General features: G+C 42.9%; 1 protein-coding gene across 1 annotated transcript in view; it reads right to left on the minus strand.

Moving 5' to 3' along the window:
- itpr2 (inositol 1,4,5-trisphosphate receptor, type 2) overlaps positions 1 to 15,479 on the minus strand; it is a 54,278-nt gene that overhangs the window by 14,552 nt on the left and 24,247 nt on the right. The window contains exons 38-46 of the mRNA XM_023406692.2: positions 4,705 to 4,825; positions 4,228 to 4,415; positions 3,929 to 4,109; positions 2,897 to 3,150; positions 2,601 to 2,801; positions 2,360 to 2,470; positions 1,987 to 2,082; positions 1,740 to 1,859; positions 33 to 167 (exon numbers count right to left, since the gene is read on the minus strand). Coding sequence (XP_023262460.1) covers positions 33 to 167; positions 1,740 to 1,859; positions 1,987 to 2,082; positions 2,360 to 2,470; positions 2,601 to 2,801; positions 2,897 to 3,150; positions 3,929 to 4,109; positions 4,228 to 4,415; positions 4,705 to 4,825 — 1,407 coding nt within the window. The remainder of the gene's footprint in view (positions 1 to 32; positions 168 to 1,739; positions 1,860 to 1,986; positions 2,083 to 2,359; positions 2,471 to 2,600; positions 2,802 to 2,896; positions 3,151 to 3,928; positions 4,110 to 4,227; positions 4,416 to 4,704; positions 4,826 to 15,479) is intronic.

A 15,479-nucleotide genomic window follows, 5' to 3' on the forward strand; every position in this document is an offset into this window, starting at 1 on the left:
GGATAAATGGATGAACTGATGACGGGGTTTACCTCTATCTGAGCTGTGTGGTTGGCATAGTAATGAAGGGCGTCATCCTTCTCACTGTCGGGGTCCACCCCTGACCCCTGCCCCAACGCCGAGCCTGGCCTCAGGCTCTGCTGCAGGATCTTGCTGTGTCGAGCCAGCTAGGATCCAAAAAGAAAAACTCATTTATCTTAATCTGAATTTCCAAGGAACCTTGAATCATGAGAATCATGATTTCAGATGAAAAAAAATCCTTCCATAGCTACAAGTAAAGACATATCAAACCACTTCATGAGAGCGAAAACAAGAAAATGCCATTTGACCAGACAATAAAAAGACAAAAGAGCAACAAGAAAAAAAAGCCATGACTCATGAATAACTAAAAACCGCTCTTGATTCATTGTTCGTAGAGTATATACGATATAATTGAATTTAACAACAGGATCAATTTCACATATGCATATTGCCATTCCTGTTCTATATATGTAGTTCTTTTAGGTAATACTAGAAAAGAAAATAGAAGAAAAGAAATATAAAAGAAATACAGCCAATTAGGAACGACTTCGATTTTTGTTTTGCTAGATCAGTCTTTCTTTTTCTCTCTTTTGTCTTTACTCTTATGTATTTACATTTGACACGTAAGTTAACAATTCAGGGCATTTTGTATTCCTTTTTTTTCCTGCTTCTTTCTGCAGTTGATCAAAGTTTGCCTTAAATGTGTACCACAGTGCACTGGGAGGAAATTATAACAGAAGCCATACTTTGAGGTTGGATTTTTATTTTTTTTGGTTTTCTTACTCTTTTTTTCACTGTACTTATGTCTCTTGAATATATAATTGCCAAAACACGGCGAAACATAAATCCTGTAAATCCTATTCGTGCCTGTAAAAAATACACAAAGTACTTCACTGTTTGCATTTTTATGATCTGCTGTTTATCATTCACTCGTCTATTTACTTGTTCATAATTTATTTCCCATCCCACACACTAAATACAATGAATATCTTCATAAACATACTTGTTAAGCTCATGTCTAAGTTTGTGCGTCATTAGTAGGTGTGTGTGTGTGTGTGTGTGTGTGTGTGTGTGTGTGTGTGTGTGTGTGTGTGTGTTCAGACTCTGAGGTCAAAAAGAAATCATAAGTGGAACAGTAAAAAAAAATCATTTCCTTGTCATGATGAAACTAGTCTGGTTGTTTGGACAAAAATACCCTGTCTGACTCTTGGCTGTAAAGAAGCAGAAGTGAAAAACCTGGTAGACTCGGCTTGCCCTCTCCAAATGACAAACTGTAAAGGAAGGCAGAGACACACAAGATGCACACACACATTTGCAATACAACTACTTTCTCAGTGGCACAACACGCCCGTCTCATTTCATCACCGCTGTTACCCTGGTAAACCACATTTGTTTAGTAGTACAGTGGCTAACTGCCTCAGTGAACACTCGCAGCCTACCTGTCTGCAGAAACAGTGTCACATCCTGAAAACTAATTTAAGCATACCGGCAGAGCGGTTCACAGAAGAGCAGTCTTCCATCGTTTAGCACAGACAACACACTGTAATAGGAGTATGCATGTGGACACACACACATACACACCCACACACACACCCACACACACACAAACAAGCTCCTGCAGTAGAGGGCCCTGGGGTGAGCAGAAGGTCAGGCAGACGGACAGGAAATGCAGGAATGCCTCAGTTACAGACAAAAACAAGCGCAGGCATTTTCATTACCTGGTGTGCCAGGATGTAAATGTTGTGTCCGACGTCTTTGGGCTTGATCTGGTCTCCAACACTGTCCTCATCCTCCTCACTCTCCAGACCCTGAGTGTAGGCTTCCTTCATCACATCAACCTGAAGCACAAAGGGTATGAAAAGTCACTGCTTCTTAGAGTGGAGTCACTTGAAAACAGATTTTACATGGGACATATCTAGATGTAATCTGCATACATGCTTAACACACAAACATACAGACACTTACCAGTTCAGTGGGCCTCATCTTGTAGAGGATCTTCTCTGCGTTCTCACTGTCATGGCGGCTCTCCATGATAGCCAATAAGAGCTTGGAAGCATTGTTCTACAACAGAAGGCTCCACTAATGAGCTCAGACAACATCACCAGCAATTCAGGAAATAATTATTTCATGGAGGCAATTTTTTCAAAATCACACCACTCGCATGTTCTAATTTGATTAATCTTAACAGTTAAAAGATTGAAAACTTCAGCAGTTAAACTATGAATAGTAAGTACTGTGAGGAAATTCATAAGTAATGCTACAGTATAGTAATGGCTGCTAATGGCTGTGTGTCATAGCGATCAGAAGCTCAGTGCTCTCCGAGACACCTGCTGCTTACCTTGAGCTCCAGCACCAGGTCCAGGCGATGCTTACCCAGGGGGTTGATGGAGTTGACAATCAGTGCTATAATAATGTCAATCCCATTTGACTCATGCTTGGCTATACAGGTCTGGAAATTAAGAGCAGTACAGTTAGAGTCAAAGCACAAAAACTAAAAATTCATCAGAAAAAGACGTGTCTGCACAATTTATTACCTTGTTAAATATCCACTAAACTAACCAGTCCCCCCCCCCCAATACCTGGTTTTCATGGCAGGGTCCCTGGCAGTACTCTGTGATGGTTTCCAGGGTTTGGCGAACCAGATCCACATTACTCTCATTGATATAAAGGCCCAGCAGCCCGAGGCCTCCAGTGGTGCTTCCACAAATGCAGTCCAAGAACTGAAGAGTCTCGCACACCAGATTGTAGTTAGTCTTGTTGTTCTGGTTTCGCAGAAAGTTCTGTACACAGAGTAGAAAAACAAAAGTCAATCAGAAGTCCATTTAACAGTGACTGGACAAGGGTCGTACTCTCAATCACAAAAGGGTGCCAGTACCTGCAGGTCTGTATTGTGGTTCTCACAGAGCAGCTGTAGGTAACGTAGGATGGGTTTCATGATGGTGATGGCTGGGCTCATCTGAGTTTCTTCTATGACCTCCTCGGCCCCAACTATCTCACTGTTCTGGCCGAGGCCCTCAAGGTCGGGATCCAGCTCCTTTCTGAAGGCGCAGAAGGCCTTGGAGGTCACAGAGGAGGCCTCCTTCAGCTGCCCTCGCATGTCCTCCCTCATATGAAGTCCTGAGTCTTTCCCTACAGTGCAGCGTGCAGCGAGAAATAAAGAAGCAAGAGTCAATTAATCAATTCCTGGACAGTACAGTAACATTTGGCAGAAGATTGGTCTCAGTGGATGGATTTTAACAAGTTCGCCTGAATCATGCAGAACCATTTTGCAAGTAATGATCAACGTCAGCCTGCACTGTGACATTCTAAACGTATTAAAAATTGAATTCAGAGACCCCCCTTTAACAAGAGGGCAAATATTGAGTGGGGTTCTGTAGCATGAAAGCATTCAATCTTGATACAATGGTCTTTTGATAGGCTTGTGATGTGGGCCGTCACATGGCCTCTGACATGTGACTGCAGGAGTTGGGAACAACAGTCTGCACAGAGGTCAGCAGAGCAACAACGATCATTTTGGATTTATCCGCCACTATTGTTTAAACTCAAGGCCGAACTGAACTTGAGGACCACACATACTGTAGAGGCAATAAAGATTTCCAAGTTTATATTTGAGCTGAGTTTGTGGCTTTTCACTCACTCCAGGCCCGTTTCTCAGGAAATGCTTAGCTGTGCTCAGGATTTGACTTCTGTGACTCAGTGTATTGCTTATAAATGCTCATCTCTGGGTACCTTTGACATCATTATCCTGTGGGTTAGCTTAAAATAAACCTTAGTCACATGCGTTCACCTCCATTTTGACACAGTGGTTTGCTGCATGTTCCAGACAAGACTCAAGCCATGGGAGCCAGGGTGTGCTGGATATAATTTCGGCACTGACACGTTAAAACGCATCATTAGTTGACTTTACCTTTTTTTAACCTGATGCTACTGACATCACTGTCATCGTCCCTTTTTCTGCAGCTGAGCTCAAACATGTTGACGGACACGGTGGCTCGGATCTCTTGCTGGGCCGAGCGCATGCGGTCGTAGAAAACCTTGAAGAACCTCTCAGACTTCTTCTGCTTGTACAGTTGTGTGTAGAAGGAGTTCTGAGAGGGAGGCAGAATGGCGATGAGTATCTGAATCTGTGAGTATGTGCGTCGGTGTTCTTGGTTTTGCCGGTAAATGTGGAGAGGAATAAAGAATTTGGGTGTCTGTGTCGCCCACCTGTATCTGTGTGTTTCCACCCTGGAGAAGGGCAATGCCCAACAGGATGCTCTCCTCAAACACCCGGTCATTCTTGGTGTTGACAATGAGATCAATCACCAGCTCTGACGTCCCGACGTTGTCCAAGAGACACTGGATCTCCACCACATTGCTGCCCGGCTTGTCAGACTCCAGCATGGGAGAACCTCCTGCAGAAATATTACCATTTACCATAATTGTGCTCTGAAAACATATTCCTGCAGACATTACTGATATGTTTTGATTCTAATAACTATATTCCACAACTGTTTGGACAGAAATACTGTATATATTTATGTGGTGCTTTAAATCTGGCTAAAGCGATTCCTAAAGTCTGCCAGCGACTGTCAAACAGCACTTCTCCTAAGAAGCAGAGTGCTGTCATGTTAGCTGCTGTTGTTTCCTCTGCAGTGAGTAGTTATTGCAGCGTCTACTGGGTTTATTTGGGGTTTTCAGTACCTCCAGATGACGGCTTGACAAAGCCGCCAGATGAGCTGCTTCCACTCCCAAGCTCTGACTTGGAGAGAAGCTTTTGATTTCCAAAGTAGCGTGTGAGGAGAATCTTTCTTAACTCGTTTCCCTGTGGAGACAGAAATCATAATGTTAAATCCATATCACGGTCTGAGAGAGTACCAGCCTCAAACTAGGAAATTCACATTTTACTACATTTGAAGAAGCAGAATTTTGTGAGACACAATCATAAAGATCACCAAAATGAAGGACACATTAGGAATTGTCCCATGCAAGAGAATATAATATTATATATTATATATTATATAATAATATATTTGTGATGAGGGTGAGGTGTATTCACTGGCACGAATCCATCAAATCATCCCATAAGAGGACCGAGCAGATTTCATCTGCCACCTAAAGGGAATGATCACTGTCGTCCTATGATGCTTTTCTTCCTTGATCAGAGCGATGACTTGTAGAATTACAATGCTCTTATCAAAAGAGAAATTGGAGCCTGAAAAAGCATGAGGAGGAACATGAAAATATTAGTTTTATCCAATAACTAGATCCTAACTGAGTTTTTATGAGAGATTTTCAGCTGGCAGCCTAGAAAGATAGAAAGCAGTTATATTTAGATTTGTTATAATTAGTCCTGGTCTTTCCTGAAATGCTTAAATATTGATGGTTTCTTTACTCTGTCTTGAAAATGAGACCATAATATTAAACTTTATTCATATTAACTCATTTATAACTTTTTTGGACCAGACCAGACAAGGCGTCTCATGATTTCATAACCTCGTAACCTAACAACTGCACACACTATGAAACATGTTTCTGTCAATTCAAAACACATACATTTAATTAGAGGAAGCTTCACCAACATTGATTTCTGTGATTGTGGAAAACTGCATTCAGCGAGTGGACAAAGAAGAGAGATGGAAATAACAAACTGAAAAAAAAAGAAGGGGAAAAAAAAAATTGAAAAATACACAAACATCATGCTGAAGCTCTGCAGTGAAAAGTGATAAAAGGAGGCTGAATATAGTATTTTTTTATGTGCTTATGTTATATGTATATGCAGGAAATACTGCATCACGAAATTACTGTGCTTTTACTAAACGTCTATTTAAAGACTGCATTTTCTATCTCTTGTGACATTTGACGCAGATGAGTAGAAATGAGATGAGAGGATACATGGAGATAATCTCCCTACTATGGTTGTGTAATCAAAGTGCGAGAGTGATTGACAGGTGGCTGACTTGCACTGTGCTTGTCACCACCTACAGTGTTTTCTATTGTACATCGGGAGAGGAGCAATGGATGGAAGGTAGATGGGATGGCACATAAAGAATGTATGGATACTAAAAGGTGGTCAGCATCAGTTTCTATGGCAACCTGACAACTCAAAATGGCCTTGTCATTATTGATCAACTGAGTGGCAGGATGGATGAATAGATGGATAAACAGACTGATTCAAGGGTGGAGCAAAGGGATTAATGGGCCGTAGGGAGCCACCTATGGTTTCCATGGAAACGTGTTGGTGGGACAATCAGCCTTTGCCTGAGATACTGTACAGGTGGTGGATAAAGTAACAGAAGCACCTGAAAATGATCAAACCTAAACTGTTTGAGGTGTTGAATCAATCCACTGATTATTTTTAGACAGTGGGTAGTGGTGTTATGAAGCAAATTAGTGCTAAGACGATTTTAATAGGTAATTAGTAATTCAAAGAAATAGCCATTTATCGAGCAAAAATGCCAAAATTTTGATTCAGTTCCACAAATGTAAGGATTTGCCATTTCTTATGTCCTTATAGATTAAACCTGGAATTTGTGATGGGCAGACAGATTTATCAATAATAAAAACAATCTACTATTCCTCTCAATTAATGCATACTTTCTGTGTCTGGCATGCATTGTCATAAGTTTGGATCTTTATTACATTAAATAATGTAGTAATTTAATCAGTTTGTGACTGATGCATCAGGCAGCGATTATCTGGCCCCTTTGTCCGCTGCAAGTTCCCTTATTGTGATTGTCACACCTCTGTTAAAGCTGACGCATACTGCCGATTGGTATTCAGCTTAATATGACTCATTTGTGTAGCTGCCTTTGCAAGTGTTGTTAGAGAGTGGTTGCTGCTTACGGTAAATTTTTGGTGCATTGCAAATCTCACAAAACTCTATTGTGGCACGGAAAACTTCTCTGCCCCAGACACCGAAACTGATTTGTCAAAGAGGAACTGGTCACTATTGATGGGTTATTTTCTCCTGCATCCTTCAAAAAAAGAAAAAAAAAAAAAAAAGACCATCAATATTTTCAGACAAATGAAGCTCCTTCACGCCTCACCATGAAGGTGGCCGAGGCACAGTCCAGCTGAAGAGCATTTAAACTAAGTGCAGAAGAGCCGAAGAGCAGAGATGTGGAGGAGCACGTGTAGCTGATGCTCCCTGTGTCAGTAAACACTCCATCTCATCTGCAGTCAGCGGAGACGCTTGTCTGCCTGCACTGTCTGGCTGAGCTGTCTCACAAACACACACAGACACACACACACGCACGCACACTTCTTGAACTGAAGGTGAGGATCCATTGAGCCAGCCTCTCTCATTTTCACACAGCAATGCACAAACACAAACACATACACACACACACACACACACACACACACAGACACAAATACACAAACATACACACACAGTGTAACTACAAACTCAGCACTACACTCTATAAGGCAGTGCATCCCAGTGGGCGCTCTTTGACTGATTGCAGATTGAATCATGTTTGACTTAACATTTCCCCTTTTCTGACAGAGGACGTGTTGGTTTTGCACTGCTCTCAAACACCAATGAAAGAAACACTCTGGTGGGGGGAAGTCGAACGGGGGTGGTGGGGTGGGGGTGGGGGAGTGACAGGTTTTTGCTCTTGTTCGCCTCCCTTCTGGGCGATGCAGTCTGCTGGCTAGGTCTGCAGAGAGAGAGGAGAGGGGAGGAGAGGGGAGGCAGGATGGCTGTAGAGGAGACTCAGCCCAGCCTGACTCATCTGCTTGCTGCTGCATTGACAAGAAAAACTCCAGTCAGGTGATGTAAGAGCCACGAGAAAGAGAGATAGAAAGGAGGTAGAAGAACTGACAGAAGTAAGAGAAGGAGGAGGAGGAGGAGAATGAGGGGGAGGTGGTGAGGGAGAGGAGGAAAGGAACAAACAAAACCTAGCGAGGAGCAGACAGTCGTGGTGTTTTAAAATGTGCACCGGCACGCCACACTGCGGCTCTGGTGTCCAAGCTGGAGATGAGCTGCCGATCCCCACCTCCGGCATCCTCACACCCCCTCTTCTCCCCTCCCTCCTCCATCCCCCTCACAGCTCTGCTGTCTGCAGATCTCTCCAGCGCCGGAGAGATGCGTGGAGAAAGAGACAAAGACACAGCCTGCCCTATGCTTTTTTAGGTGGTCTGAAGACTCACACAGGCAGCGGAGGGCAGCACTAGCTGTGAGCCAAGACAGACAGTGCCAGGAACAGGCGGGGGAGGTTTGATCCGCTCAGGTCAGACAAGGTCGATTATAGCAGAGTCTCGAGCCACAGAGGAGGAGAATGTTACCCAAACAAGGTTCTGATCGGTTGGGGGGGGAGGCAAGGCAATAGTTTTCTTTTCAGTGTTACTTTCTCTCACAACAGAAACATGAGAGGACTCTGGGTGTGTGTCTTTTGTAAACAGTGTGGAACACTGATCAAGTACACTGTGAAATAGCACAAGTAGAGTTTCTCCACTGGCCAAGTGAGGGCTGAGCTACATCTGACAACTTCACCACCAGGAAGCAACATTTAGGTCCCGGCAGAAACTTCAGTCAACATTTTATTCAGTACAGAGGTTCAACGTGAAACTCGACCTTCTCAGTATTATTTACCATCATTAGCCCATGATATTAAAAACTCAGCCTGAAACTCAAACTGATCACATACAGTATAAAAGCATGTGATGCATGTTATCTAATGAAGAATTCAGTTGTCAGTTAGTGAGTTTGGAACTGGAGGGAAAATGAAGTGTGATCCTTATGTAATATGATACATATCTATTTCACTGTTTGCAAGGTTTCCTTATCAAGGGGGTTATTTCATCTTGTACAGATGCTGAGGAGAATCCCAAAACCAAGACCCACACAGTCACATTATCCTGCTGTTTTTGTGCAAACACTGTGGGAATCTGAAGTGAGGGAGAGCAGACAATGACACTGAGGTCATATCATTCGCAACACTGCGGAAGTTTAGATTCTTTAGTTTAAATGATTTTTTTAAGCAGATTCCAGTATTAGATCCAGGAGATTACTGGGACTCTATATTCCTCCACCAGTGTTACTCCTGGCAGCATAAAAAGCTATTTGAAACAGCATTTAGACATTAATATTTGTAAATGAAACAGTAACAGCTTTACTTTTCGGGTCCATCATTTCCAAATAATCCCCTCCTCAAGGAGTTTTTAAGACTCAAGGAAATATGTAATCTGATACCAATCAAAACGTTCTGAGAAAGTTATTACCTCACTCTGCCGAGGAGGTTATGTTTTCACCTGTGTCTGTCTGTTGGTTTGTTTCTTGGTTTATTTGTCAGCAGGATTAGACAAAAACTACTGAACTGATTTGCACTGAACTTGGTGGAGGGACGGGGAAGTCTATGGGAAGATTCAAATCATTTACTAGGAATTTTTTTTTTTTTTTCCTCTTAAGTCACCTATGAAGGTGTATGTTGTTTGATTTTGGCTTCTGTGGCAGTGCCATTATACTTGTAGTTAAAGGTTTATAAGTCACAAGCAGTTTCAGATTTTCTTTGGTTTGGTTTCCTTGGAATTTCTTTTTAGGAGAACTTATGAACTCATGACCATGGGGTTTCTAGAATCCCTGTAAACAGAGTGAGTAAACATGAGTTAGAGTTAGCATTACATGCTGCTATTGCTAATTACATTGTGAATTATTGCCAAGGCACTTTAATGGTGGGCTGTGCTAAGCTATGTTAGGTGATGCTGTTCAGGGAAGTTAGGTTTAGGCAGACAGAACTATTTCTGTTACATCTCTGCTCCTCTTCAACTCTCTTCCCATCTGCAGGATGTGAAACATTTCCTGTCCTATGGTCTCCACAGGCAGCTCTGTACAGAGGGACAAAACTCTGTCGTGATACATGCATCTGATGACATTTTTCAAGAGACACATGTGTGGACGTGAGCATCACGTGCCGCCATTTACAATGTTTTCAGGCTGCAATTCCACAGCACATAAAATGCTTTTACCCAACAAGCAAGCACATCAGCAAAACAAATTAAGCCCACATGTGAGAGCAATTGGTGAGACTGGTTCATGGAAATACAAGACCAGCAGCGTAAACAAGCATTCAGCAAAAGGCCAGCTGTTAGCTGGCGGGTTCACTGTGGAAGCATGCTTAACACTGTTAAGCACTGATTGTGTTTGTTAGGAAGACGAAGTGATGAAGAGGAAGTGATGTAGAGGATAGGCTGGCTGACAAGGTAAAAGTCATGTTTGCTCCTTTCTTCTGCCTCACTGGTGCCTGAGCATGCGAACAAGATGGACAAAATCAGACAAACTTACAACAAAATATCCCTGCAGTAAATAATGTTTTGCTAAGGGCCTGGCTTATAGCCATGCTAGTGTTGGGGCCATATGGATGAAAATGTCAGTCAGCCCATCACTTAGACCTAGACTGAAATAAGTCAACAACTATTAAATGGATTTTGTGTTTACCAAATTTCATGGAAATTCATCAGACGTTCGTGACACCCTGAACTTTCATCCAGCACCAAAAGCAGATGAAAGAAGTCACTTATCTTGTGAAATATCTCAGCGCCTACTATATGGATTGGTGATCATATATCCAAATGACTTTGGTGATCCTTGACTTTTCTTCTAGTGCCACTATGAGGTTCACATTTTTGGTTCAGAGTTAAATGTCTCTAAAACTATTAAATGAATTGGCATCACATTCCGTATAGACATTCATGTCGCTCTGAATATGAATTGTAATAATGTTGGTGATCCCTTACCTTTAATATAGTGAATCATCAGGGTAAAATGTTCCCACTAGCATTTACCATAGCATCGCAGGGCAGCCTCACAGAACCATTAGTGTGGCTGTAGAAGCTTAGTTTTGATCATTTTAGGTGGAGAACTATCTTTCGTTACTATCGTTCATTTTTGAGTCTGTAGTTAGTGGAGTTTTTTCTGTCAGTGTTGGTGAGAATCTCTATGTTGCCATGATTTGAGACCTTTCCCTTTACTACATCACATAATTTTGCTTGTGAATGATGCATAACCAATTCAGTCTATCATGATTAAATAGTGTACATAACATTAAATAAGTGAATATAGATTTATTTTAATAGAGGGGTGATCACTAATTGTCATAGGTGAGTTGCCACAGCAACATAAGAGATCTTACAGGAGGACACAATAGCCAGATTACCAATTTACCTATTACTAGCTAAATTGCTGGTGCATTAGTTACAATGTGGCAAAGTGAAAAGACTCCTACTATGATGATATACAGTATCTGCAAAATGCAGATAAACTGTGTAGGAAAAGAGGAAAAGTGGCAACAAGCAGACACTCATGACACTGACTGAAAGGTTCTTCGCAGGATATTTGCTTAATAGCATGACAAACCACAACCCAACAGTGTCAACAAAGATCAAGCAGTATGAACTGCACCAAACTGCTGACTTACTTTGGGGCTATTGTATTGTATTCAAGGGTGTTTCCTGCTCTATGCATTAGCTAAACTGAAAGCTAAAACCAAACATCATTTTTACAAGTCACCTCTTTCCTCCTAGAGCTAAAGAAATTTCAGCAGGCACCATACTCTTAGTCTGAGGGCATTTCTACACAGGGTACACTGACTTCCTACGCCCAGTCAGGGAAAGACCAGACGGACAAACAACATGTGCTAATCCCTCATCGCTATGGAAACCAAAACATTATATTCAACTAGCAGACACCTGACTGATGGAACTAGGGAAGTGAGGGCGAGAGGAAGGAAAGATAAACTCAGCACAACCTCAGGTAGTAAAGCAGTAAAGCATAAATATTATTATTATTATTCTATGGTATCAGATAAAAAGTTCACAGATTTTTTTTTTTTTTGATACTAAGTCCAACTTTATGACTTGACCCAGCATGCTGAATCAGCCTGAATCCAACCAAAGGTGAAAGTATCCGAGGTATCCATGAGCTCAGCATGCTCTCTGCCGGCCTGACCTGCTCACAGTGGATGAATCTAAGCCATGTTCCCCTGCTCTCAACAGCAGACAGATAAACAGGGAAAACCCTGCAGGATGAGCTCACACAGGGACAGCCAGCGTGGCACTGCATGCCTGGGAGTGTGAGAGTGTGTGTGTGTGTGTGTGTGTGTGTGTGTGTGTGTGTGTGTGTTTGTGTGTGTGTGTGTGCGCCTGAGTGAGGCTTTCCGTCTACATGCGTGCATGTGATGCGCTTAGCATCGAGAGAGTGGTAATCTGTAAATCTGCTTTGCTTTGGGCAGGTGGTGTGAAACTTGGCAAGAAAGAAAGGAAGCGAGGGAGAGAGGGACGGGAAGAGAGAGACGGACGGACAGACACACAGACAGCGTGTGAATGACAGGGATGAGTGTGAAAGGGAGCGAGGAAAGAGAAGAGCGTCAGCGTGATTTATATTACATAACTGGCTTTTCCAGTCCTCTGTAAACAAGAAGGCATGCTTATGTATACATAGACATGACACGCATGCATACTATGTATGTAATGTGCTGTGTCTACAGAGACCACTAAAATATACACTGGTAAAAAAAAAATTTAATTTCATCTCAAGTTGCTGTCAGTTGCCATTGTGTTAAAGGATGTTTTATACTTTTCGTATTGTCAACAAATGCCATGAAAAACCAACAATGAACAATGAAGTGATCCAGCCAGCAAACAAGCCTTATATATTTTATTCACCTGAACCATAGACCTCCATTGTTGTCCAGCAAGTGTTAAAAACACATAAATGAACCACACTTGCTTCCTTCATTACAATGAATTTGGGCACGGTAGTTTATTTTGGGTCGGTCCAACACAGACAGTCCTACAGCTATAAATACTCACTAGCATCAAATTGAAAATGAAATGCTTATATTTACTTCCGTTCGAGTGACATTTCCTAAAAGCTATAACGGCAGGTCGTTTTAAAAATCTACTTTTATTTGCTTTTTTTTCAAAAATTTGTGGGTTTTAGGAGGTCGGTGGTTCGATTCCCGGCTCCTGCAGTTTCTATTTTGAAGTGTCGTTGGGCAAGATACTGAACCCCAAATCAGTGTGTGCGTGCCCTGTGCGGTGTGGAAAGAGTGCGTTATGAATGTGTGTGTTAATGGGTCAATGTGGCCTGTAGTGTAAAGTGCTTTGAGTGGTCGATAAGACTAGGAAAGCGCTATATAAGTGCAGTCCATTTACCATTTACATTCTCTGTAGCAACAATTGGCTTTGTAGTTTGAGCGCCACCGTCAATGTGGGGATGTTAGAAGGAAAGGGACTAACACATTGTTGCTTTTGGTCTTGATGGGATTTGTTGACAACAGGAAAATTATAGAATGTCAACCTTATCCTTTAAAGAACAAAGTGCATGAGATGAGATAAAATTGAAAATAAAAGTCTAGCATGCCATTTTATGGTAATTTCTTCAAATGTAATATTTAGATACAGTCTCAGAATACAGAGTCAGTATGCATCAAACATTCTTTCAAGTCTTTCTTCCCCCTAAAACCCTCCCTCACCCAAGACATCTTGAGGGCAAGTGGGAGCCCAAACATTTATAAAGCTTCCCTTATCTGACAGCCAAGACAAGTGAAGTGCAGAAATAAGAGCCAACACATCTCTACAGTATACAGTGACTGCTGCAGATCTTGTCCTCGCTACCCAACCAGCACCCCGGGCATGACCCAGGCAAACAGAGAGCAGGGCTTGGGTGGGACCAGAGGGGAGAGAGATAGAGAAAATAATTCAGGCCCGCAGATAGAATGCGAAAGACTGAGTCAAAGCATTGAGGGGGCAAAGGAGGAAGAGAGAGGCAGCGAGTGGACAGAAGAGTGAGAGTAAGGAAGGGAGGGAGGGAGGGAAGGGAGAACGTGATGGTCCACGTGACGCTGGCTCAGCCACTGCAGGCTGTTACGTAAGCGCACCCCCTGCCCTGTCTCCTCATGGACTGAGCAGACTCTGCTTCTCTCCAATCCCTCACCCTGCAGCCGCTGCCCACTTTTTTTTCCCTTGCACTCACATGGCTCCTCACATGGCTGCCTCACTACCTCCCTCCTTCCCTCCGTTCCTCCCTCCCTTGATCACTCTCCCTCCATCTCTTTCTCTCACTCTCCTCCACCCACCAATTGCACCCCAGGGGAGCCACCAACCTCTGCTACCGTTGCTGTCACTCTGTCTCTCTCTCCTTCTGTTTTTGTCTGTCTGCCTCTCCCTCTCTCATTATTTCCATCAATCGTTTTTTCTCTCTCTCTCTCTCTCTCTCTCTCTCTCTCTCTCTCCTGTGCAGTGAGGCTGCAGCTCCACGCTCAGGGCTACAGGGATATGACAAAGACAGGCCACAAATACATGCTTGAGCACACTCACGCACACCTACACAAACTGACATTTCACATATCGTTACCGCACTGTCTGGCTTCTCGAATGTGCCAAGCCGTTTTTAAAAAGTGACTGTTTTTTCCCCCCCCTTTGAATTCCTCTGATCTTCTTCCACACAACTGTTGAATCATTTGCCTTTCGAAAAACATCTTGGCTGACTGACACAAGATGCAAACACAAATAGGGAAAACAACACTCTGACTCCTCAAGCAGCTGTAAGTGTCACTGGCTGGCATGTACTATATTGAGAAGGATGGTCTTGACAGTATTACTAATGCTATTACACTGAGAGAGAGAGAGTAAAGGCACATACATACATTCTATTTTAATGCATGATGCAACAAAAACAGCCCTTAGTAGGACAGCCATCATCAGCCAAAAATAATCATATATGCATTAAATCCCACATGGTCAGAGGACAGTAACACATGCTTCCTCGCTGCTAACTTTCAGACAATGTTGAGTGCAGTAAATGGAGCTCCGAGCAAAGCCAAACAAGGAACAATACTTTCTTCTGGCTGAGATTTTTTTCTTGACTGGAGTAGCACTTTTTGTGTTGAGTGAAGTGCAGAGCGTCACCTCCTCTCACCACGCAGCTGGAACGAGCTCTCCTAAAACCTTCTAAAGGTGATTACAGACCTGACTTTTTTGTACTTTTTTTTTGTACCGCGCCCCTCTTGTGCGCACAAACAAACGTACACACACACACACACACGCAGCCACCACCTTAAGTCTCCTCTACCAACTCTTGTCATTCACTTTCCAGGTCCCTGCCGGAGAAGGGGTGCAGCAGGAGAAGGGCTTCTGCACCCCCAACTCGCTGCAGTATTGATTTGTTTGTTCAGTACTTGTCCCCCACCACCCCACCCTCAACCCCCTCCTCTTCCATCCCTTACTTCCCCCCCGCCCCTATTCTCCGTCTCAGTGTGAGTGTGTCCTCAAGTGCCTCCCTGCCTTATGTAACATAGAAAGGCCCACAGCATACTGATGAAGGGGAGTCTGGGCTCTGGGCCGACAGACCTGGGAGAAAACAAGGACTGCACTGCACTGCTGATAGGAGCACAGCACTGCTGGCACAAGAAGACAGGGCTAAATCCACGGCAAACTTTTCAGTGATTTCACCTAATTAATGTGTTTTTATGTAA

This window comes from Seriola lalandi, unplaced genomic scaffold, assembly GCF_002814215.2.
Source record: "Seriola lalandi dorsalis isolate HSWRI2012SDOR001 ecotype SW California unplaced genomic scaffold, Sedor1 jcf7180002054314, whole genome shotgun sequence".
Classification (NCBI taxonomy): domain Eukaryota; kingdom Metazoa; phylum Chordata; class Actinopteri; order Carangiformes; family Carangidae; genus Seriola; species Seriola lalandi.